This window comes from Motacilla alba, chromosome 2 (assembly GCF_015832195.1).
Source record: "Motacilla alba alba isolate MOTALB_02 chromosome 2, Motacilla_alba_V1.0_pri, whole genome shotgun sequence".
Taxonomy (NCBI): Eukaryota; Metazoa; Chordata; class Aves; order Passeriformes; family Motacillidae; genus Motacilla; species Motacilla alba.
In genome coordinates, this window is record NC_052017.1 from 105,574,440 (window position 1) to 105,600,891 (window position 26,452).

Below are 26,452 nucleotides of genomic sequence, written 5' to 3' on the forward strand. Positions count from 1 at the left end.
AATTTCCTCCCTTGCCCTACTGGCAACTCTGCTATTGATGTGGCCCAGGATGCAGTTGGTCTTCTGGGCTTCAAGTGCACTGTTATCTATTAAATAACACCATCTGCTGTAGGTTGCTGGGGACTGCCAGTGCCAGTTATCCTCCCACCTCTGCTGTGCCATGAGTTACTTTAAGTTCTTGTATGAAAAGGAATGGTACAAGCTGCTTGGAATTTAGCCACATGAAGATTTTTGTACTGCAGCATCAGCTTTCCCTTAAAATAGAAGTTTTTAGCAGTACATGCATAACAAAAAGCAAAAATCACAGGCTGAATGCTAGAAATTACCAAATCCTACTCAATTCCATTGCAGGTATGAGCAGTCACTGTACAATGCATCTGATGTGATCTGAGGTGATAAAAAGTCGTTTCTACAACACTTCATTGCCTGTTCTGTAGAGACATAGCTAGATATGGGTTAGCTCTGGTGACACTGAGACTGGAAGATAACAAGTAGAGTACACAAGGCTCCCTCTCCTGGCTAGAACTCTCAAGCAGCTTTCTATCTTACAGTAGTGCTGACAAAAGTGAAAACACAGCCCTGTAGCTATGATAAACATGTCATTTTAGCCACACAGTCTGAGCAGGAATACATGATAGCAAGCAATGCAAACACAAGCAGCATTTATGCATCCATGGGAGGAATCACCACTTTTAGTAAAAGGTACATTGAAGTTTTTTAACACAAAACAAGGTTAAATCGGCAACTGCCCAGATGCATGAGCCAAGTAAGTATTCAGTACATACTTTCAGAGTGTCCTGTAGGTCTGTAACAGATACTGTATCATCTTCATCGTCACTACTGAGTTGTTCCTGTGTGCAGTAGTGAGTGCTATACGCAGAGTGGTCCTCTATTGCTTCTAGCCAACTCTGGAAAGGAAAAACAGAGTCAATAAACATTTCAAAGGCCATCCCCAAAACAAAGGATCATGTAAGCAGAACAACAAAATTTTCTCCTGATATAAATAAGATAGTCATTAGTAAAATGAGACCTCAATAGGCAAGAAATAGATTGCTAGAAAATGTAACATGTGTTGCAGATTAAATACTCTGTGGGCAGAATACCACAGACTTATTATTAACTCTTAAGCACAAATGTAACCCACCCCTCAGTCTATCCAAGGTCATATAAACAAACTTTTTAATTAAAAGACTGTAGGGAATGTATTTTGCATCTTTGGGTTTCTCTTCAGACACCAAGGTCCCCGTGACAAAGTCTGCTTTCTTATGCACAACAAACTTTGTGCACGAAACCTCAAGCACTATTATAATTAAGAGGTAGATTCTTTTCCTGTTCATTGGATCACAGAGTGGCTGAGGGGCAGGGACCTCTGAAGGCCATCTAGTCCAACCCCTCTGCTCAAGAAGGCCCACCTAGAGTTGGTTGGCCAGGACATCCAGATGGCTTTTGAAAATCTTCAAGGATGGAGATTCCACAACTGCGGTGGTCCCCCTGTGCCAGTGCATGGTCACCCTCATGCTTTTTTCTTATGTCCAGAGAGAAATCCCTGTGCTTCAATTTGTGCCCATTGCCTCTGGTCCTGTCACCAGGCACCACTGAAAAGAGCCTGGCTCTGTCCCTCTTGGCACCTCTCCTCAGGCATTTACATACATAGACAAGCTTCCCCTGAGCCTCCTCCAGACTGAGCAGTCCCAGATCTCTCAGCTTTTCCTAGTAAAAGTGATGCTCTGATCCCTTCAATCACCTCCATGGCCCTTTGTTAGGTTCTTTTTTGTATATTTGTATCTCTCTTGCTGTGAGAAGCCCAAAACTGGACACAGCACTCCAGCACTCCAGTTGCCTCCACCCCAGCTCCATCTCTAGTTAGTACATCTGCAGAAGTACAACAGTGAATATACTACAAATAGCCTTAAAAAATGTTTCTCTTGTTTCAGAACCACCTTTTGAGAAAATACAGTTTAATAGGTAATCTGGGAGTATGGTTAAGAGTAGACTGTACCATTAAGCATTCTTTTGTTTGGGATAATGAACAATGAAAGTGCAACAGAAGGAGGTTGCAATAGAAATTTACCACATGGAAAAGTGAATGAAAAAAGGAAGTTAGACAACAGGGCATAACAGAGGCACAGAGCTGGAAAACAAGGTAGCGTTTATTTTAAAGAAGAGATAATTACAGTGGGCCAATGTTTTGCTGTTTAGTCTATAACCACGCTAAAAGATTTAGTATCTGCACTTATGCAACCAAGTCCTAATGATCAAAACATGAAATACACTGCTACTAATGCATCCATAGCAAGTAGTATGCAAATTATTCATTACAGAAGTTACTGTATTTTAATGCCTTTGATAAAGAGTCATTATTACCTCTCTTGTTTGAGAAGGAAGGTTATTTTTAGGAATCTTGAAACGATGAACAGTGTCATCAAAACATCTGACAGAAAAGAAGCAACTGTCTGTTGATTTTACCTAGAGCACAGTGGAGAAAAAACAGAATTAGTATAATGAAAAAAATAAAGCGTAAGCAAAGTATAAAATTTTGCTTAACTCAGAAGTTTTTGCCTCAGTTTTGATCCAAGTAATTGTAATTTATAAAAACCTTGGTCAGAACAGTTTTCCAAAGTGTGTCGTTATGTTATTAATAGAAATATAGAGGTTCTTATGGTTAAATATTATGTTTGTATTTATTTGAACCACTTGATTCAGGCAAAACCTCAGCAATGGTTCAAGACCACCAATATTAAGGAATTTGTAGATACTGAAAAGCAAGTCACTTTTCCATACAATATGAGTGTATATATGAAGTGCAGTTTAACAGAACTTGTGCTGCCAAACTAGGATAGGGCAGTTATAGAAACATGGAAATTATCTTAAATGCATTTCTCTTAAACACTTCATCTTGCTGGGCATTATAAATGACACCTGGCCTTTGCTTTCTCTGTTCACCCCTTCCAAAACAGATTCCCACAAGCATAACGGAAATCAGGGAATTTTTCCAAATGTCACCTTCAAAATTGATTAGTCTTTCAACTAAGATCAGCTTAAGTTGTGCAATCGGTCACAAGCAGCCAGGGACAGCTAAGGAGGAACTGGTGCTTTGGCTATTAGAGATCACATGCTTCAAACCAACCCGGTCTGCTTTCAGGATACCCTGTGTGTCTAAATCTTCAACACTTTAGAAAGCAGTGAGGGAGCTTTATGGCCACTTTACATAAAAGAATACTTTGCTGGACAGGAACAAGCGTTTCTTTCAAGAGCACAAGCTTTCTCCCTGTTTTATAACAAAGATCAGGTTACCAATCTAGTGGAAGTTTTTTATTAACCAGGAATGGAATACAATGGAACATAAAAAAAACCAACTGAGTAGTTACAACACATTCCTACCGTGCAGACAGCTTGTGTTAGATGCTTGCATCCCTGACGATGATCGTTATTCACTGCATCAGCTCTTTGAAAGAAGAGGAGATTTAGTGAAGACAGGCTTTACTTAAACTGCTTTTCAGAAATTTAAACACAGAACTTACTGTCTCCGATACCAGGAAAGCACTCCATGTTCTAGAACTATCCAGTAGAGTTTCCAACCAAAAAATCGTGAGCTCTAAAAGGGAAAAAAAAAAAGGCTAGGTAAGCTCAACAAAATACTTTTAGTACAGACAGCTCAGTGTGAGCTGCAGAACTGAGCTCTGGGTGGTAGGAAACTGAGGCAAGAGACCATGAACTGGCAGTGACCCTTTGCTTAGTCAAGGGCACAGGGACTCTGTGGTGTCAGAAGCTGAGGACTCAGCAGGAAGACTCCAGACTTTCACACACTTAGATTGCAAGGGCAGGAAAACCAAGGGGTTCCTTCGTTTGGGTACCTCCTCAGAGGCACCAGCTCAAGCTGCTATTTTGTTATTGCTCAATGATTAAAGTAAGGATCCAGACATCTGAGACTCAGCTATAGGAAACCAAGGGTCAAGCTGTTAAGGAAACCTTGTCTGACTGAGTGTGGTGAGTTTAGGGAGCCAAGTTGGGCACCTGTCAACTCCCTGGAGCCACCAACTGCAAAGGGACTTCAATCCCAACAGTTAAAAGTCTCTGGTGGAAGAAGTGTGATGGACAGAGTGACTCCTGCATGGTCAGGCAGAGAAGCTTCCTTAACACCTAAAATTAGTAAACATTACAAAAACCTTTCAGGTTCTGCATATCCTGACGATCACAGCAACCTGACAGTATTTCACAATTGCAGCACTACTCTTGTTGTGGAACTACTTAAAGACAGAAGTTGAGCCTGCTATTCAGTAAGAACTGAAATATTAAAATGTTGCATTTTTTAATATTACAGGAATTGTTGATTACCACACAATTCTATTTTATAAAATTAAATGAGAAACAAAACACACTGACATCTCCAACTACAACATTTTATCTTTCTCAAGCTTTAGCACACAGTTCTTTTTTTAAGAACAGTTGCTTATATTACAATTGTGATACAGGAAAATTAACATTGAAGAAAACTTAAAAGATTTCATTAAGCAACATAATTAAACATTCATGCAGACCTTAGATTCACTTGAGCAACACAGCAAAATGAGCTTTAAACTTTTTGAATGCCATCTTCCACTAAGTTTTAAAATTTTCAGAAGATGATGGCAAAATATTAGTCACAGTTTCTTAAAGACAATGTATCAGTCAGAGATTATCAAAGTACTCTATTAAGGAAAGAAAAAGCATTTTGCCCACACAAAAGGAACAAAGCCTTATCACAGAGCAGCTTTGCCACAAAAATTACCAAGAAATAAAGGTTTTAGTGACTGAGGTTAAGATCAGGGTACCATGAATCTGGTAGCTGCTCTACTCAGCCAGCCTATCTATACATATTAGACAAAATTACTATTAAGTACTATTCAAAAATCCTTTCATTCATCAGTTATCACAGAAATACAGAAAAAGGACATACTTTGAAATCTTACAAGCTATTTTAGAAAGGGAAATAAGCCATACCTTCCATAGGAGACCTTCATATCGTCTCAGGGGTTTGTTGATAACCTGCACAGAAATTAAAGCTGATATAGGAATAGTTTCAACGAGACAGTCTTGGCATTTTAAATTGATACAAAAGTTCCTACCTTTCCAGTTTTACCTGCCAGTATCAGTTTCATTTCTGCACCTTGGGCTAGATCAAGTGGTGTCTGATCTGTTTAGTAACAAGACAAGGCATGAGAATTTGATGCAAATAAACTTAGATGTACTTTAAAATAATTTGACACTCATTACCCATCAGTTTGGCCTTCAAGCATCTACACTTACTTATAATTGGGGAACATCAACTCCTCAAGGGCAGAAGACTAAAAAAGGTATTGAACTTTAAGGCACTGCACTGTTCGCCAGAGTTCTACTAACCACAGAGAGCCCTTTGCCCTTACTGATTTAAATTTGTTTTTAGCTTCCAGCTAAAAAATACACAAATACAACTAGGACACTCACAAATACCAAGACAGAGGCATCTTTAAACAGAGGACAAGTACACAGTTTGCATAACATCTGCATCAAGTTTTCCCCTTTGTGGTTTCACTAGAAGTCTTTTTCTGAAGAGTCACTTTGTCTCAGGCACATTTTCAATCTTGCTTTTTTTTTTTGTTACCTGAATTCAATGTTTAGCATCAAGAAAACAAAAGCCAGGCACATTTTACTGTTAAGACAGTCAGCAAATTTTCCAGAAAGGGGTAAGCTTGGAAAATAAAAGCACATACAATAACTGTTTTGCTACAGTTCTCCAGCCTCTTGCAATTCAGTCACTGTTGGCCTTCCTTTATTAGTGACATGAAATTTGTAAAGCACTGTAAGATTTTCCCTGAACACTGCATAATAAGCAACGCAGCTTACAGAAGATGTTGAATTTGTGTCTCCACTTAACATTTAACATACTTTTCATTTGGTACTCACCATTTTTGTTTCTTATTTTAGGATCTGCTCCATTTTTTAGAAGTTTCAATGCACAGTGCTTATGAGCACGGTATGCTGCACAGTGCAAGGGCGTGTTCCCCATCTGATCTGTACAGTTGATATCAGGTGGCTTGCGCTTGTTTAACTGGAAAAAAAAACAATGTTCTGCTTACTTATCAGTTCTCCCCCCTCTCCAGATGTCATATTCTCTCTTTTGAAAATTAGCTGTTCCTAACTTGGATGCTTCAGTGTTGATCTGGCAACAAAGAGGGCATTTAGAAAGTGTTATGACAAGAGCAAGGAGTGCAACAATCAAACAAGACATTCAGCTAGAGTGAGGAACTTCAGTGTTTTGCTTGTTATACCCTTTCCACCTCTGCTGCACAATACGGATGCATTTTTCTGCTCAACTGCACAGTGCCAGGGAAAGTTGCACAACACTGCAGTTCAGTCATTTGTAAGCTAGAATGGCCCTGCCCAGCTCTACTGTCAAAAATCTGCTGTTCATCTGCTGTTCTTCGTAGAAGACTCCCAGGCACAGTGCAGAAGTTAGCACAGGCCAGTGCTAGTCCAGAAAAAAATTGTGCAGCCATCCTGTTTCAGAGATTAAGAACTTTGTAGTGAAGGGTGGCAGACCTGCCAATCTCAATACCAGATATCCTAGGCCATTTAGAGCTCCTAGGATAGGCAATCTGTTACACAAACTGGTTTGCTGCATTCTTAAGTCTATTAAGAAAAATGTAGCTATATAACAAAGGAAAAAAAAATCAACCCAAACTGAGTTTTACTTGCACACAATATAAATATTTTGAAAAACTGACCCCTTCAAAGAGAAGGGTCATGAAGCATGACACTGCTAACTACCCTAAAACACCAGTACACTTCTACTCAAATATGTGGCTGCTGGATGCATACATGGAGGTTGGACTGAACGATCTGTAGAGGTCCCTTCCAGCCCAAACCATTTCGTGCACTACTAGCCACTTAAGCTCACAAGCCAGATGGGAGTGCCTTACTAGAAAGGCTAAGTTACTGATAAGCAGCCTTAGGAGACCAGAGTCACAAGTGCATGACAACAACTTTTGAGAAACTCAGTTTAAGTACTCACATTAGACATATGCTATCTGAGACAAAGTTACAATAATAACAGAATTCTCAGGGCCACAATTTAACATCAACAGCCATCACTTTATATGTACCTCAGAAGTAGTTCTATAAAGGGATAAACTTAAGGGATGAGTATCCCTTATACAAGCTTTGTTTACAGATCAACTGGTAAGAGAACAAAAGTCAAAAAGAGGGAGTTTGTGGAAGTATACCCTCATTAACATTGTAGCCAAATACTTGCATTCCTGAGGATTCCTAAGCTTCATCTCTTTCCAACCAGCTGTTTTACATTTACTTCCTCTTCTGACTTCTTGCCTCCATACCTTTTAAGCCATATGCCTGTGCTTTCAGCACCTTATGCCATGTTACAAGGGAGTATCTGGAAGAAAGCTTCATGCATCAACTCACTCAGATAAAAATCTCTCCAGTCACTTCAGGAAACGTACAGTGTATTTTTGAGAGAACTCACAGGAAAAACACACTGGCTTTGCCCCAAGTAGACTAAGAAGCCTGGGTTAAGATTCAGCTGCTGAAGATCTAGTAAATAACATGTTCTGGTGTTAGATGTCACAGTAAAAGTAGATATAAGCAGCTAAAGTTCCATGAGCATCATAGTCCACTAATAAAAATTTAAGTAGGAGCAGAAATGCCTGAACAATCAATAGGTACAGTATGGTGAATTTTGGAGCTAAAGGGCAGTTCTGAAGAACTACACAAATTCTGCAAAGAGGTATTAACCTAAGGGCAGGAAAGTCAAAGGGGTTTACATCATAGAGCTGTAAGTGTATTACAAGGAGCACCTGTTAAGAATTGACTTAAAACTGACTCCAGGTCAAAAAACATGACAATACTTTGAAAAGTTTTAGAAGACAATATGTAGTTCTCTTCACATATACAGAGCTCAAAGATAGCAAATATTAAAAAAATCACTTAGAAATTACAATGTTCACAGGGGGAATTATATGCTCATGCATAGTTACATACTACATGAGAGAAAGCAGAGTTTTTTTAATGAAAGATTTCTAGGAGGAGATACTTTTTTCTGATTTTTTTCATATCAGATTAAGGATTAGCCAGCAGACATATAACGAGTATTAAAGTTATCAGAATCAAGAACAGATTACTTATGACAGTGTATTAATTACAATTAGTGTAATTGTGCACTGTATTAATGCACTGTTTATCCCCATCTTGGGTGCTGCGTACAGTGCTGGTTCTTTCTCAATTTCAAAGAGGACAGTATAAAGTCTCCAAATAAGAATTACAAGGATGACCAAAGATTTAACAAGAGTTTCCATGCAAGGAGTTAGAAAGACAAGGGCGCTTTGGGCTTAAGAAAAAAAATTAGAGGGGGGAAGTAAATTGTTAACAGGTGTTCACTTCTGGCTTCTAGGCAGAAAAATAAACATCAAATATCTCAATATACAAATCTCACATTTGTGAATTTTGATGCCTGAAAAGGCATCACTAAAGGTGCTAAGTAGGTAAAAACTGTTCCATACTGCATGCCTTACTTCCAAAGACACTCTTCAGGACTCTCAAAAGCGTGAGTTCAAGCACTGGGACACTGCTTCAAAACCCAGCTGGATTTGGTCCTGAGCAATCTGCTCTAGTTCATTCTGCTCTGCAAACAGGAGCTGGACTGGATCACATCCAGAGGTACCCTCCAGTCTTTCTGTGATCTGCTTCTGCCACAGCCTTACTAGCCCACCACACTGTTCATGTGGGATTACTATGAGTGTGCACACACACAAATACACAGTTTTCAATTTCTGCTCAGCATGAAACTGTGTTTGCAGACGACTGTCCATTAAAAACTACAATGAACGCTAACGAGAAAGAGCTTACTTTCAAGATTAAAGACAGGCCACGCTGTGGTGAAAATCTAGACATCCATGACATTAAGGTATCCACAATAACATACTAAGCTCATCTCAGCGGACCATGAACCATTACATTACTGTTTACAACTAACTAGCTAATTCTTTCTAAAGGATTTAAAAACACAAAAAAAGTTGAAAACTACTGGTTTTGCAATCTCCAACAAAGAGGAAAATCCTTGAGGGTTCAGCACCTTACCAATATAACATGGGGCACAGCACTAATGTTCCAAAGTCACAGCCTTTGAAATGCAAAGCACAAAGTCATATTTTGTAACATGAGCATTATGGCTTGAATCACTTGACTTGAATGCTTACCAAGGCAGTCAGTTTCCCTGTTTCCCCCTCTCTTGCTGCTCCTAAGAGGAGTTCTTCCAGTTTCCTTTCTTGCGTCCTTTCCACTGCTAAAAAAAAATTAAAAAAATAAATGAAAGTAAGGTCATTCTCAGCAAAGTACATATGAAGTACAGCATGCAGAAAAGTATAGCAAAACAAGCCTAGAGAAGCAAAAATTTCCAGTATTATTTAATTGGGACAGGTATAAATAGAATATTTATTCAGAAAAGTCTGTGACAGAGCAAAAATATGTTCAAAGCACATAAAATCTGATAAGACATGCAAGTTTTTATACACATAGACATATATTTATTATTATTATTTCAACACTAAGAACCAAGCCCACTCCCTGCAGAAGGGAAAATGAGAACTATGCAACATCCTCATCTCAGATCTTCGCTATGTTTTTTTCAGCTTCTCTTCTACTGTTCTTGTCGTCCTACCAAAATTTTATTCTTCTCTAACAATTCAGCAGATGAGCAGTGGAAATAAGTTATTTGTGCATTTGCATGTAGAATCAGAAAAGAGTTCTCTTCTTATATGCAGTCTGTGGTAGTGGACACAGTAGTCTGTGGTAGAGCTCCATCAGTATTTAAGAGTATTATATAGTATTACTAGGAAGCAACAGTTTTTGAACTCTCTGAAACTATAACCAGTGAACTAGATTAGTATTTCGACACAATCTGCCTCATCTTTGACACCTGTGAGGCCATGGAGGAAACAAGGGGAAGTGTTTTTATTTTTTATGCCTTTTGACACAATGTCTAAGACTGCAATAGCAAGTCCTAAATCTGATCCATAACTGGGTCACCTTTGCAAACTGTTCAGAATTTTGCTCTCTAATGATATGGTTGACACAAAGCCACTTGCTGTTCTTGACTTGAGTTCTGTCTCTTCCAATGAGTCAAGGCTTTGACTGCCCACGTACCATTCAAATCTGTAGCAAGGACTACCCCAGCAGGACTGAAATAGTAACCTGAACAATGCTATTTGTATTCATAATACTTAACTCTCGAGTCCCAAAAAACCCCAACTTGTCAGTACTGCAGACAAGAACCAAAAACTATGATTGTTTTCTTTCTAATAACCAAATTTAAAAAGAAAATTCAACTGAGCTTCTGTAACTTGCAGGAAAAAAACAGCTTTTATGACGCATACATGTTAAAAAACCCCAAAACAAACTTTGACCTCCTAAAGTTACCTTCCAACATATTCCTTATGTCTTTGTCATAAGTAACTTCTTTTGCAGTCTCTCCACTGCCGTTAACAATAGAAGGATCAGCATTATGCTGCAAGAGTAACATCACCACCTCCTGAAAAACAATTTGAAAAACACTGCTTATCTGTCTGTGTAGCTGCAAGGCCACAATCAGGCTGTCCAGCTATTGACATCCTGTAAGATGAGCTTTGTAACCAACGGCTTCTCACTGCTGCTGATTTTTATGAAAACAGGAAAGGATGTTTTAGAGAGATTGAAGAGTGAGACTGACTGCAACATTTTCTTTCTCATCAGTCAGGCTGAAGGAACCAACAGGAGGTAAAGCTGAACAGATTGACCCTGAAAAGCTGGTGTACCTGGTGTGAATGCTGACTTGGACAGACAAAAATTGTACAACTGTCTCTTTTGACAAAACAGTAAATAGTCACTCCTGAAAGGCCAAGATGTTATCTACAGAGGTAGTACTAGTTTTGGAATGATAGTGGCATTGGGGGCCAGGGGGGGATCAAATTAGTGTCACATTACACAGGCCTATTAAAAAGCTCTTTAGTTCTAATTAACTATGAAGAAACAGCACTTCCAGACACCAAATAGGCCTGTGTGCCCTAATTTAAGAGATTTCTTTCCCCTCCAGAAGCTACTAAGATTAAAACAATGTGGTTTCTCTCCGTGGTTTTTTTTTTTTTTGACAGTTATGCAAGCTAGGCAATGTGCCTAATCCTTCTGAACACGCTGTACCAAAACAGACAATAAGTCATTTTTAGACCCTATAAAAACATTTTTTGAAGTGATTTTATTGCTAGCACTTTCTTAATAATTCGACAAGTGAGGCTTAATAAAGGTACCATACTTTACCTTACGGCCTGTGAAAGCTGCACGATGGAGCGGAGTGTCCCCCATGTCATTCAGCACATTCACATCTGCACCTGCCTAAACAGCAAGACCAAAAGACAACTGAATACCCTTCCAACAAGAACTACATGGCTATTCCCTCTGCCCAGGGGGGAAGGGGAGACAGGACACTAACGAAGACCTCATGGCAAATCAGATCAGAACTGTAATACAGTTATCTTGAAAACAAGGATGAAGTATGTGTCTGAGATTCACAGCCAACATTCTCTCAATTGCTTCAAAAAGAAAAAGCCCTCTGCATTTTTCCAGGCATATCTCACACTTTTAAAAAGAGGGTATATTGAAAGTAAGTTTAATACAAGGGGTAGGGGCTATTGTTATCTTGGTTTTTGTTTGGCTTGGGTTGTTTGGGGTTTTGTAGGTCTTCCTGTTAAATCTCCCTTCCTTTTGTCACACACTTTCTCCATCCCATGCCTTTTATCTGAAAGGAGGAGTGTTTGCCACACTGCACAGGCACTCTTCCAAGAAACCAAGAAAGCCTATCCTTCCTTCATTAAGTATTTCTTCTACACCACTCTACCTAACCTCTCAAAGGGTCAAAGAGAGGGCAGGGCATACTTAACTTCATCACATATGTTTAGATCACATGATTTAGCTAGGTCATTGCTGCCTGCCTCAAGTTAACTGATGAACCTGACTAGTTCCAGAACTCTGTTTCTGATAATGCCTCCTTCACTTCCTCTTTACACAAGTACGTACACACTTAATACATGCTTAGCTTTCAGAAGTGCACAGCCTCACTTATTTCCCACTTTGTTCTTTAAATAATACCCTTTCAAGAGCGCTATCAAAAGAACTAAAAGTACAAAGTCCTCTATACTCTTCCAACTCTTGAAGCTGGATACTTGATAGATGCATTAAGTGATAAAACTTCACCTTTTGCTTTAAGTAGCCTGCTTGAATTGAAAATGGCTTTATTTACTAAGCAAGTGTATAGGCTAGAGAAGAATTTCTCAAAGAAATCTCAAATTTGTTTCCTCCTTTAAAGCCTGGATTATGCTGGTAGCTTTTATTCTTAATGAAAATAAAATTTAGATTAGCTTTGCACTTGAGCCTGTTTAGCACACTCCTGCCATCCAGCAAAATCTTTCAACTATGAAAGAGGGTCTAATATAGTTAAGATTGGTTGAGGTTACCCCAAGAGCAAAAACAAAACAAAAAAGAAATCAGTCAGAAACCACATAGTCACTGCATTTGCAGTTATTATGCAAATACAAACACATCAATTTTGATAATAGAAGTCTGTAGTTTCAAAATTCACCACGCAGTTCATTATTTCAAAGACATTAGAAAGAAATAATGAGTCCAACTGTATTAGCCTGTGCCTGAAAGAAACACATACAAGGTATTTTGCACAAAATTCTGTGCACACTTCTATGCACAATATAGAATTAGATAATGCAGCATTTTTTGTATTTGAGACACTTTAGCCTTTCCTACAGCTCGGTAACTGAAACTGCCTAAACTTAAGCACTTTATGTACAACAGTAAACTAATCAAACTATTGAAGTTATTGCATTACTAATATCACATGCTGGCTTATTATACACATATACCCACTAAGCTTCAAAAAACCTGAGCTTTCATGAGTGCATACCTATATATTGCATGTCTTTAGTTCCTACATGCAGATAGTTACACTCTGAGAGAAAACCAGTTAAGTACCAATAACTGTAAAAACTGCTCAGAGTAAGGGCTGTATGCTACTGTATAGACTTCCACTGTCGCTATTTTGGGTCTTTCTAAACCAGGCCTATCTTAATGCCACAACCATCAGTTATGTCTATGCTACATGTAGATAAACTGTAGGAGTGCCTCTGCCTCTCTGCAAAGCCTCTTTTCTTCTATCACAAAAACCTGAACAAACACTAACTGCTTCTAGCCTTACACAGACAGGATAACAGATGTATACCTTCAGCAAATCCTCTACCACAACAGCATGTCCAAAGTAACAAGCAAGGTGAAGAGGTGTCCAACCCATATTAGACTTACTTCTGCCTAAAAGACAAAACACATAAATTAAGTTTTGATCACGTAGTACAAAAGAGATATTGTCGTGTGCTTGGAGGTAGTCATGGGTGACCATTCTTCACAGCAGCAGAAGAACAAAGAGGCTGGAAGCATCAATACTAATCGTATTATTTAAATTACTAAATCAGGAGGCAGTTTGAGAAAGCTGGATTCAAACATAAAAACAATCAAAACAAAATCAAAAAAACCTAACAAACCCAACAAAATCAACCCCAAAAACCCAAACAAAGAAATTCCACAACCTTCTGAAAGGGAAAAGTCATGTTGCCTGACTGAGAACAAAACTTTTCTTTGCATGTAACACCTTTCAATACTAGCAAGTAGCTTCAGTTACTTTCATTCTTCATTCACTAAGAAAATGGTACATGCAAGCACATTTTTCTCTTGTTTATCAAAACACTCTTTGGTTTACACAATTTTATTTTCTCCACACAAATGAGAGGTAAGACAACTGATCTTTTAAACAGAATATTCAAAATAAAATAGGTGGAATGACCTAATGTTGAGGCTTTTTGTCATCAGTTTTTTTGTTGCCTTGTGCTTTACCCAGTTCTAATAAAGACAGCGTCACTAAGTAATGTGCTTTGAAATCTTTATGCACAGTAGAACTCATGTATCATCTACAGCTCTAAGTTGCAGACTTAGAGCACAGACAGGAAGTAGGCATAGAAATTATCATGGAAAGGAAAATAAGATTTATGCTTTAAAGAGCATTTAAAACAGAAGACTAGCTAGAAGACTGGCTGCATTAAATTCAACAATTCTCCTACAATCATTTCTTAGAAAGCAAGATAATAAAGTATTAAAGATTACTAAAGTTAACAACTCACTTTACTTTCCAACTGCAACACTCAATTATATTAAGCAAAAGAAACCTGTATCTTGTTTTTAACTAAGCAATACACACATCATTACAGTGTCACCTAAAAGCTATCATTTTGTACTGGGAAGATAAATGAAAATAAGGCAGTAGAAATTGTTTTGAAATCACTGCCACAATTAAGTTCTCCCCTGTCACATAAGCCCAAGTATTGAGGCATGGAAGACACACAACATAAGTTTGCCCTGAGAAAACAAGCCACAAGCACAAGGAAAACAAACTGTTCATCTTGAAAGTTCATAATCTTTTCTGCTTTCATATTAAAAATTAATATTACAATGTGGTTCAGAGCTGAAATATTTTCCCATTTCTTAACTGTTTCCAGCTAACATTCCTGCCCTTTATTGACAATTTCTTTTGTAATTTGATTCTCTTTCTTCTCAACTCTCGTTGTTTCCAATCCCAGATTTAGATCTTTCCCTCATTACAGTTTGGCCTACAACTGAGCTCCTACCCTACATTACTGATGGGCCAAAGTATCACAGAAGATAAATACTGTGTGAACCACTAACTCTGGGGCTAGTTATGTTGGATAACATACTGAAGGGACATCACTCATCCCTCAGTCCAGGAGGGAGTTATGTTCATTCAAAGAACACAAAAGAGATTTCAGTTGCACTGAATTCATACAATTAGGTCAAAACATTCATTAGTTAACAGCACTGACAAGACAGCAATGCTGCCAAGAAATTCAGTCATGAAAAAAAAAAAAAAAACCAAAACAGGAATCTGTCCAGGTTTATAGTTCTTACTGAATAAAGTAAGAACAGGCTCTTGTTCTGCATCCACTCTGAATGTCTGCATTTCTGATGTTGGCTGATCATTTATTTCTGAAGCTTTTGAAGCATTACTTCTCTTCAAAGTGACCACAAGTGTTTGTACTTTATTATTATTTTACACCATGACAGCATTATACTAGGGAGAATGCAAGGATAGGAAAGGAGAAATAATGCAATTCCAACAAAAAACATAATTCCTTTCCCTCTTACACACAGCTCTTTGGTTTAATGCCAAGTCTCAAGGGCTACTGTTAGTTTAGAGAATGGAGACAAGGTAGGCAGCCATTTTCCAGCTGTGGGCTGCTAGGCCACTGTCATTCAAATTTGGATTTTGCCCTAACACACTACTTACCATTAACCTTACCTTACGGAGTTTTTACACTGCAAATTCTAAGATACCCTATTTTCTTGTATTTAAGAAGAATGAGCCAACAAAAGATGGCCTTAGAAAACACAATTATTTTGGGTGAAACCTGGGTTTGGTACTGTTTTAATGTAGATTCCTTCTTTCCAAACCAGTGAACTGAGGAACCCAAAAGGAGTTCAGATAATTTGGCTGGATTTTCCTGAAGCAAATCCTGCTTATCTGCAAGCACTGACTGCGTAGAATACAGTCACAACTGAGCAAGTACAGGAAGCCTAAATTTATTTTCTCTTCCTTCACTTTGGTAGAAATTGTGACGTTTAGGATCACTGTTGTCAGATTTGACACTTATGAATACACAGGACACATAGCCTCAGATGTAGCTCCCCTCTGAAAAGACAAGGAGAAGATGTCAAAGATAGGCTTTTACACCCAGACACATCAACTTATCAAACTCAGGGCTACCAAGGCACATCCTGCAGGAAGTTTACACCACCTGCAGTACAGCCTCCCACCTGCTCCAGAAGCACTCTACTCCAAGCCAAGTGGCACTGCTGTATCAGATAGAAATCCTGAAGGAACTGCTACAGCACTGAAGACATTCCCTATACCTTGACTTTCTACGGACATCTATTATCCAAGGTAATGACAGAAGCAGAAGAGGCTGTCAGGAAGAGAAGGAAGATTAGGCATTACAAAAAGATAGTTACAGTCCACAGCGTGTACTTTAGTTAATCATCAGGTTGTTACGCAATTACTATCTGGTGCTACCCAACAGATCAGAACTTGTAGCAAGACACAGTGGTTTAGCTAGTGAGGAGGCAGAATGCCAGGGCCAGTTATACAGCAGAGGCTGCCTGGCCTGAATTTGTCTTAGACTGTTTCCAATGGAACATTCTATGGGAGAAAGTGAAACAAGTTAGTCTCTGAAAAATAACTGCAGAAGAACAGAGATTTAAGTCTGAAGTTTCACGCAACTAGAGCTGTTCCCTCAGATAACATTAATTACACTTCTGTATCCTCAGACATTTAGAAGAATTGAAACTTGAAAAGCAGCAATTGCACAGTGAACAAAATCCATATTTGGAACCAGTTTAGGTTAAATATAATATCACAAGCACATTCTCTCTAGCTTCCTATACCTCCCATTAGCAAGCAAGTATTAACCAGCTGGCATGTCCTTCTAAACCAGAAAAACTGCTAAGCACCATCTTTCACTTCATTACCTGAGTCTCTTCTATGCTGCAGACTTTCTGACCAGAGACCCATTTGCTTGATATAACAGACAGCAGAGTATGCCATTTCATTAAGCTTTCTTGACTTCAGATTATGTGTAAGAACACATCAGAGATACTCTGAAACCTCTTCTAAGTACAGGAGACTTCAAGAACTTATTTATGGGCACTGTTGCACGAATCTTAAAGCACTTTTATTCCAATTGTTTAGGCACTACACATATTGAATATTTACCAAGGATATACTTCTGAAGGTTGAAGGACTTCAGCTTCATCAAGGTATGTTTGGTTCCCCTTTAAACTATGAACTAGCTCCCCAAAGATGAAGCAGCAAGAGCTTGGGTTTCACAACTTCTTTTTCTGAGGTGAGTACATTAACCATTGAGAAAACACAAACATGGCTGAGTAGTCAAACAAAACAATAAGTAAGCTAATCATTAAGAATGAGACTTGGGAAAAGGATAGAGCTTGTTCAGGTAATAGGAATCCCTGCCCTTTAGGGCAAGGTGTTCCTTTCTCTTATGGTTGAAAGGAAGCACAGTTGATCTCTTTCCTCTCCCTCTGCAGCACTTTCTTCTCAGTGCTGCTAAACAGTTAAATGACAAACAATGGAATACCAGCCTGGGTAAAAAGAGTGAGATTCACACCCACATCTTGGAAGCAACCAGAAGCATACTCATGTAAACAAAAAGAAACAAAGCTACTAAAATAACGAAGAAGTAAGGTAGTCTGCAATTGCTAGCAAGCTTGCAAATCTAGTCCCAGTTTGAAGTTTTAATGCACAGCAAGCAAGCTGCTGAGCCACACCTCAGTTAGCTGCACACAAGCAAAACTTCAGTGATGGCCAAAGACCCAGATGAAGAGCAGTCTAAGTTTCTTTTCCCAAGTAACCTAGTATTGTGCCAGAAGTAAGAAGTAAACATTTGTCCCAAACATTTTTACAAATAGAAAGAAATGTAACGCTTCTACTGTGTGATAACAAAATATGGGCCTAAAAACCCTGAAAATAATAAACCCTTACACTTACCAGAGCACAAAGGACTGCCCTGATGTAATATTCTCTGCAGCTCTGATGAAAGCGATTTACCTCCCTGAAAAATCCCCGGGCACCACAATCTGTTTTTTTTAGTATTCTAAAGCCTCAAAGTTGGCATAAGCATGAACTCAGGCAAGAGGTACTGATTCTTTGTCTTGTTGACACTTCTAGTGTCTATGAATCTGCTGAGTCTTTCTGTACGCTGCAACTATCCATACTCTTTTATTATTATCTCTTCCCTCTGCAAATACGCCCTTAAGTCACAGTGTAAAAGTTGTTTAAGTGGGTTTTTTATTACTCTACTGAGCACTCCAAAGAAAGATTATACTATCACTATCAGTTTCACTACATGTGGCTTCAACAGCAAGACTACCAACATTTGAGGAAGGCTACTAACCTTTACAGTTGATATCAAAGCTTATTTCTCCTTTGTCCAAGTTATCCAACAGCTGTTTAACTTCTTCAGCATTTCCATTTCTAGCATCATGGAGAAGCTGCTGTTCTGCTTCTGTAGTCATCTCTGATAAAATATACAAAAGAAGAGATTTTGCAATTGGTTCCACTGCTGTAAGTTATGGCTTAAAATTATGTCACTTTCAGCTATTATTTACTACTAACCCTGGTACGAGAAAGGTAACTATTCTCTCTGTGGCACACACTTAATGCCCAAGCTGTTGCAACAGCCCAGCACTCAGGCTACTAAGAAGCATTAAAATTTCTTATACAAAGTAGTTAAATAACCAAATACCCATGTTTTGTTGGTTCTCTGTATTCAAGGTTCTAAGGGTCACTTGGGAGTTGAAACTCTATGCCACAAACAAGGCAAGCTTTGCTGCAAACATAACCTGTAAGCATTTGTTTTTTTCCTTACAAGGCTTTCACTCTTATCCCTTCAGCTTTCCAAAGGCAACAGGAATGAAAAATAATTAACTATGTACATCCATTAACCCAAGTATTACCTGAGAATTAATTGGCAGTTATTTTGGCTGCCAACCCTGGGGAACAGAATGTCTTTGCATGGAGATGTCAGATACCCATCAGTGATTAGTGCTATCATCTCTTGAGCCTGGGTATCCGAGGCCCTGCAACCTCAACTTGAAGGGGAATTGGGGACTCAGACAACTTTGTAGATTTGACCTTATCTTTAAGAAACACAATAGTACAATATAAGGAAGTTAACACACAACTGTAAAAGATCATGAATTAATTATAATCCTACCATTGCTCTTGAACTGCAAAGGGGAAAAAAAAAGGTATTTATGTCTTTCAAAGAAAGGAGAAAACAAAACCTTTTAACAGAACTATTTTATAGCTCTCTACTAGACAGGGAGCCTTAGATCTTTGGGTAAGCAATACTGCTACTTACCAGGTCTGTTGAAGAATACAGGTACTAAGTGATGTCTTAACCAATCTTCTTCCACACTGAAACCACCATCTGAAGATGGTCTGTCTTTTTTTTTCAATGCCATTACAACAGCTACCAACTGTATGAAGTTTAACAAGCACAAGTGCTGGACTCTGCATCTGGGACAGGGCAACCCTGGATGTGCACTGAGGAGTGAGATGTTGGAGAGTACCAGTGCAGAAAGGGACCTGGGGGTGGGTGCTGGTCGATGGCAAGTCAAACAAAGTCAGCAGTGCCCTGGCAGCCAGGACAGCCAACTGTGTGCTGGGGGGCATCAGGCACAGCATTGCCAGCCAGGCACGGGAGGGGATTATCCTGCTCTGCTCTGCACTGGGGCAGCCTCACCTCGAGTGCTGAGGGCAGTTTTGGGCACCACAATATAAAAAAGTCATTAAACTATTAGAGAGTGTCCAAAGGAGAATAATGAAGATGCTGAAATAGCTGGAGGGGAAGCTTTATGAAGAGAGGCTGAGGTCATTTGGTTTGTTCAGCCTGAAGAAGAGGAGACTGAAGGGAGACCTCATTGCAGTCTTCAGAGGGGCAGGTACCAATCTTCACTCTTGTGTCCAGTGACAAGACTTGAGGAAAAAGCATGAAGCTGAGTCAGGGGAGGTTTAGGTTGGGTATCAAGAAAAAGTTTTTCACCCAGAGGGTGGTTGAGCACTGGAACTGGTTCCCCAGAAAAGCAGACACAGCACTAAACCTGACAGTTCAAGAAGTCAAGAAGACAATGTTTGCAGGCACATGGTGTGACTCACAGGGCATCCTGCATAACACCAGGACCTGGACTCTGTGATCCTGATAGGATCAGCTTATTCTACGATTCAACTAGACCTAGATACAGTATTTCCCTATTTAAATACACTGCTTTTAAGCAGTCTCAAGAAACTGTGTTAAAAACAGCTTCAAAAGACTGTGCTGCTACAGACAATTTATTGCTGTTGATACAATAGGAAAACAAGAGACTTTGTCCAAATTTAGCATCTCCAGTTTAGTATATGGACCTGACACAAGGCTTACCAGGTCCTGCAGCCAGTTAATGATTACTGGCCTCACATAGGCAGCTTTCCTATACTAGCAGAGGTTTTGAATGGTCCCACAAACTGTTTACACTCTGCTGTTCTGGACAGGCAGCTTGATTGCACCACACACACTCACAGCTTAAACAGATGCAGGGAGCTCTTTGACTATGGTAAGATAAGAAGCCACTCAGCAAGAAAAGAGACAGTGAGAACACTGGGTAAGGAACAAAAAGCCTGTAACAGTGGCAGATCCTGCAATATTCAAGACTGAGGCAGAAATTAGAACAGGACAGACTGCCAAAGAGCTAACAACACAGCAAAAAAGAGGTTTCCCTACCTTTTCCTCAATCGGCAAAGGCAGAGAGAGAATCTGTTTTCAAAGAATTTGACAGAGACTAAGCAAGCCCTTTCTAGCATGTTTTAGAAGAACAGCCTGGACCAGTCACCTGCAATCTACCTAGTCACAGGGTACAAATGCCTTCTCCAGAAGCAGTTAGTCAGCACTCTTGCTCATGCATGCTTTTCAGTTCTACCAGAAAACAAAACAAAACAGTACTAGTTCTTCTAGCAGTCCTTTGAGCCCTGAAGCTACTTTCTCCTTTAAACAGTAATCTATCCACTTGTGGGGGCAACACAGCACAGTTTATTGTTACTGGGGCAGGTATAATTTTCCTCAGTGAATCAGTTCTAGCAGTGTCTAGAGAATGATCAAAATCATGTATGTTAATGTATTATCAGCCTGTAATACTATCTCTGAAGCTGAGTGACACAGTTTCAGGGGGACACAGAATGCAGAACTGAGAATCACACAAACCAAAGATAAGAGGACAGGTAGACTCATTTTGCTGGCTTAGCCATCACTGGGGGAAGGGAGAAGAAAAAAAGCAAAGCCCATCGTTCATTTTCACCCCCTCCCACACAGTATTGCTTTAGCCATGTCTCAGATGAGAAACACACTCCTATCATTACCCTGTATCGTTTGTCAACATCCCACATACTTAGCAGGTACGAATAGCAATGCATTTTCAACGCATTAACAACCTGCTGTTTCTATTTGATATTGACGAGAAGGAATGAAAGACTGTTTGGGAAAGAAACCAAGACGCTGATTCAAATAAACAACTCTTGCATGCAGCAAGGCCTGTTGTGCACATGAGCCGAATCTTAAACAGCTCAAAATACACAGAAAGTTCAACCACTATATAAAATTACTTACATAGTTTTTCTACCACCAAATAGTCGTAAGGTTAAAATCACTGGTTTGTTTGTACTCTTAAAGCAAACAGTAGCAATAGAATAACATGCATAGTAACATGGTCTGCCTGCTTCACTGGTTTAGTCCTCAAAGACCTTGCTGTTCTGGCCAAGCCCCCAATTTCAAATACACTTTGTAAGCCTGCAGCATGCAATGACGCAGAATAATTACCGTCTGGCTACTAATCATAGAAGGATCACTCACGTGAAAGTGTTTCTACAATTGGGGCTGGAAAGTGCATCTGCATGCAGTTACCCACCAGACAAATGATAAAGAACATACAGCTTCAGCTAATAAGCTAAATGACATGCCTAAATAAAGATGGCAGCAAAGAGACTCTTAACAGAACCTTTTATACCGTCGCAAATACTGTTTTAAGCAATAGGATGTGCTCTGTAACGGAGATGAGAAACCGCCAACAGAAGTCTGAGTGTCAAGATTAGAGTATGGAAAGAAATCAATGCACAGGCACTCAAGCGGTGTGCACTTGCAGCTGTACTTTGCACACCTATACTCCTGCGCAGACAGGAGTTTATTTGGTCCCATGACCCATCATGAAGAACTCTAAAATCCCTATTGGTTTTGAGGCACCAATCCAGGCCATCAGCACTGAGGGAGAAACTTAATAGTTTAGTTTGGAGTTATTAGCCTTAAGATACTGCTAGCAGGTTCATTTATATGGATTGTGCTGCGTCTATGCAAATCTACTAGCCACTTAAAAGAGAACACATCTTTCATTCAGCCATACTGCCATTGTTACCTTATTCCATCAATCAGCTGATACAGGTAAACTGCCTTTCATGGCCCCTATTTAAGCCTTGTGCCCTTGAAGGGCTTACATGGCAGTCTCCACAGTCACTGGTACACCATGACACAACACCACAGAGCATTATTTAGCCTCTCCTCTGCAGATGAGATGTGGGTAGGCAAGATGAGCAAGGCACTTCTGTTGAACTCATTAGGACTACCACAGCAGTCCTTGACTGCTAATTGAATCTTATCCTTTAAGAAGGTATAAAAAATAGCATTGAGATGCTCTGCTTTTATCTTCTTCTATGAGACCTATGCCAGAGTGATTCTGTCACGCTACTAGAGGATCTATCTTCACACAGGGGCTGTTTCCAACATAGAGAACACAGGTTACTATTCTGCCTGCATGCCTGCTTAAGAGAGTTTTGCAAAATACTTCAACACAAAAGGCCAACTAAATACCTACCTGCTAGGATAAAGTCCAAGCGAAAAAAAAGCTGCTTTTCTCAAAGTGACCTACGAAGATCTGAAGTGCCACTTATGACTAGGAGGCAGCACTACTTGTAAGACCCACTTGCTTTTGCTTTGGTTTCTTTTCCTGCTGAATATCCTAGCTATGTACACAGCCCAGAACAATGACAATATATACTAAGCAGAATATGAGTGGGTTTCACTCACATACTGCTAGAAAAGCAGGAGAAGCAGCACTAGTACTGGCCAACTTCACGTTAAGGCTCTGAGGCAGCACCCACGGGTTGCATAGGAAGTTTTCTCCCCATGACAAACAGTAAGGCTGGCAAAAAGCCGTCTAGTATTTCAATAGATCTTCCTCTAGCAATGAAAATTAGATTTCTGTAGGAGAGGCTGATATGCGCTCAGGAAGATTTCTTACGTGTCCCAGCACGCGCACGTTATGATGTGATGCTTGCAAAGAAGGCGGGCAAAATGTACCAAACCGCACAAACAGACAGAACCTGTCCACAAACCCACACAACACACTGTACTGACAGAAGCTGCTCCAAGAAGAAACATGCTCCACACGTACTAGAAGCATGAGTGATGTTATCTAAAAGTACTCGTTTCAGTCTTCGGGTAAAGGGTTGTAGAAGTTAGAAGCTGGTCATGCTTCTATGACACAGCCTCCCTGTGAAAGCAGCATCTCTCTAAAATCAAGATAATGTTTGTTTAATAGCAATTAACACATCTGCAATGGCACATCTATTCACCACCACTACTTAAACTAATCCTCGTTCTTGGGCATCTCTCTGCTGTTTTCCGCACAAATTTAATTTCTGTTACATCAAAGACTTTCTTTCAGCCCAGGCGCTCCGAATAAGCTTACCCACAGCTCTTGCGAGATCTCACCCGGATCAGCAGGCAGGCACAGTCCCAAGCAGGGAGAACTTCAGCAGGACCGCCGGAGTTCCCTACGCCCGCCTGGAATCGAGCGGCTCGTTCCGGTCCCGGTAATTAAACACTTTTTAAGGCGAGTCAGGCGCGTCGCGGCAGCTGCGCGCCTTGCCTGCAGGGAAAGGTGCGCTCAGACCTGCGGGCACCGGCCAGCGCCGCGCCCGTTCCAGGGAGGGGAACAGCGGGAAGAGGAGGAGGAGGAAGGAACACCCACGCACAGCAAGCAGCAAGCGAGGACGCCGCTTCCCAAGGGCGAGAGACCACCCCGGCCCCCAAGGCCGCCTCTGCGTCGTGCCTCGAGCCGAGCCCGGCTTGGGGCCGTCCCCTCAGCCCGCACAACGGACTCCTGAGGGGGAGGACCAGCGACACCCCCGCGCCCGAACACGCTCCCGCCGGCGGCGGGGGAGAGACGGCCACGGCAGCAACAAAGCCAACGCCGAGGCGGGAGAGCGACGCATCCCCCGCCGGCCCCGCCGCGGAAGGAAACCCGCCCCGGGCGGGCGGGCTGGCCCACTGCCGGCCTCGCCTCGCCCCGCGAGCCCCCGCCGCCCCGCGCCGTGCTACGCGCACCGGGCGCGGTTACATGTGACCGGCAGCGGCGCCCCGGCAGCTCCCCCCAGCCGCGCAGGGCGGGCGGGGCGGGCTCCCGGCGGGGCGGGACGGGACAGGGCTCCGCCCGCCTGGCCGCCGCACCGCCCCCGTGACCGAGACCGGCACCAGCACGGGGGCCGGCCCCGGGGGTCGGTGTCTCGCCGCAGCCCGCCCGAAAAACCGGGAGGGATGAAGTGAGGTCCCGCCGAGGGCGCTGCGTCCGCCCCTCCGCCCTCTGAGAGAAACGGGCCTGCACCGGGCGCAGCCGGCGGCGGCCGCTCTTCCCAGGGAGGGACAGTGACCCCCTGCGACCCCGCGGCTGCCCCGCAGGTACCGCCCTGTGCCCGCTGCGGTTTGGTGTCACACTCGTTTCAGTAGTGCCCAGCGACAGGACGAGGAGCAATGGCCATAAACTAAAACACGCCAAGTTCCACCTCAACGTGAGGAAGAACTTCACGTTGAGGAGGTCGGAGCACTGGAACAAATGCCCGGGGAAGTCATGGAGACTCCCTCTCTGGAGACATTCCAAACTCACCTGGATGCGTTCCTGTGTCACCTGCGCTGGGTGACCCAGACTTGGCAGAGGTTTGGAGCAGATGATCTCCAGAGGTCCCTTGCAACCCTAACGATCCTGTGAGTGCCACTGTCTTGTGAGTGCCACTATCCTGCGAGCGCCTTCGCCGCCGCTCGGGTGCGCGGGCTCGGCTCCGCTCTGCCCGGGGAGCGCCCCCGGCTGGGGCGGGACGCGGCGGGGACGCAGACACCGAGAGGCGTTCAGAGACACGGGGGGGGCAAACCGGCCTCAAAGAGGACTGTAACACTACGAGAGTGGTGCATCGACAGAGGGGGAAACAGGGTCTTTTTGGAAATCGCTTTGGGTAGCGCATACAACCGTGGTGCAGGTGAAAGAAAATTGTCAACTCACGCTGCTTCTGAGAGAAGCACAGACAAAAGCAACCCAAAAGAGAAATTGGGTGCTACAGGGGCTACAGGGACAGAAAGCGAAGTACTCGCTTTTTTCAATGCCCTTTGGTCCACCGCTCCTTCCCCTCTGTTTGTCCTACCCTTATTTATTCTCCCCTACACCTTTCATCTGAAGAGCTGGCACCTTGCTTTTCTGCCTTTAGCATATGAGAGGGGTTTTGCATTTTGAAAACTCCCACAGTGCCTCCGAAATCCTGCAACAATTTATTAAAGGAGCAGAGAATCTTTGCAGTGTTGGGGGATGACCAAGTCTCTGTCATAAGCAGGGGCACCGAAGAAGCAGGGCAGGAGCCACAGGTGCCATGACAAACTATCACAAAAGATTAGGATGAAACTTCTGTTCCAAAAGGGGGCAAGTTTAGACCTGAACAATTCTTCTGAAACTCTTCGTGCATAAATAATGAGGCAGGTTTCATTTTTCTGTATTGTCTACAGCTACATGTATTTTTAATCTTTGAAGAAAGACATTGAAAAAAGAAGAAAAGGAACAATTTCCCGCCTGCAGATAACACGAATGTATCGTGTTTGAACTTCTACTGTTTTAATTAATTTATCTTACCTAAGAGATCTGCTTCCAGGGATGCTTTAGTAATAATTATAAAACATCTGAGAAGCTTCAGGGAAGGATCATATTGGCTTTCTTTTCTTAGGAGCAAAGCTTCAAGTTTGTTGCCCTTACTTTCAAAGCACTAGCTGTGTCATCCTTATACCTTTTCCTTTATTTCCTCCTTCTGCTTCTGACTTTGAGCCATCTTTCACAATGCCATAAATGCTTTAAGCAACCTCACAATAAAACCTTTTCCTGTTTTGTACTTATTTTGTATACATGAATACAAAATTAAAATATGTATATTATCACCACATATTTCTTACAAGTTTTATAATGAAGTAGAGCTATTGTCATCTACCTACTCTATAACCCATTGCAATGCAACACAGTGTTTACAGTTCAGTTTCACCCTTCAGCCAGTTAGTGCAGGGTTTTTCTCTGAGTCTGAGTAAGAAAGGCCTGAAAACAAATAACTTAATAAATTTAATTATTTAAAAAGACAAAAGTAAAGGCCAACAGAGACAGCCAGTAAATCAGAAGTCATGATGCCCACGTTCCTGCTGCATTGGATTAATCCTGGATGGACTTCTTTGGCAGGCTGCCATCCCATCTCTGGAGAAAGGCTCCTCTTTGGCTGCAGTATTTTAGTTTTCTTACAAGAAAACAGCTAGTCCATAAAGGATGTTCACAAGAGAGCTTTACTCCTTGTATGCTTCTAGATAAGGGCAAGGCTACACAGTTGCTATAATTGCCTGCACTCTGTGCCAAGGAGCTAGTGAAGTTG

At 41.3% G+C, this 26,452-nt stretch overlaps 1 protein-coding gene across 4 annotated transcripts in view; it reads right to left on the reverse strand.

Annotated features, from left to right (window-relative positions):
- Positions 1-24,813, reverse strand: part of OSBPL1A (oxysterol binding protein like 1A) — a 78,238-nt gene extending 53,425 nt beyond the window's left edge. Inside the window, exons 1-14 of one of the 4 annotated variants that reach the window (XM_038161456.1) lie at positions 24,670-24,813; positions 23,476-23,655; positions 18,099-18,221; positions 13,289-13,374; positions 11,320-11,394; positions 10,447-10,558; positions 9,228-9,313; positions 5,923-6,067; positions 5,106-5,173; positions 4,981-5,025; positions 3,522-3,595; positions 3,382-3,445; positions 2,365-2,466; positions 786-908 (exon numbers count right to left, since the gene is read on the reverse strand). In XM_038161456.1, the coding sequence (XP_038017384.1) occupies positions 786-908; positions 2,365-2,466; positions 3,382-3,445; positions 3,522-3,595; positions 4,981-5,025; positions 5,106-5,173; positions 5,923-6,067; positions 9,228-9,313; positions 10,447-10,558; positions 11,320-11,394; positions 13,289-13,374; positions 18,099-18,219 (1,101 nt within the window). In that variant the 5' untranslated portion in view covers positions 18,220-18,221; positions 23,476-23,655; positions 24,670-24,813. Of the gene's footprint in view, positions 1-785; positions 909-2,364; positions 2,467-3,381; positions 3,446-3,521; positions 3,596-4,980; positions 5,026-5,105; positions 5,174-5,922; positions 6,068-9,227; positions 9,314-10,446; positions 10,559-11,319; positions 11,395-13,288; positions 13,375-18,098; positions 18,222-23,475; positions 23,656-23,757; positions 24,161-24,669 lie in introns of those variants that run through there. The other 3 variants (XM_038161465.1, XM_038161436.1, XM_038161446.1) reach the window with 3 other exon arrangements.
- Between the last annotated feature and the right edge of the window lie 1,639 nt (positions 24,814-26,452).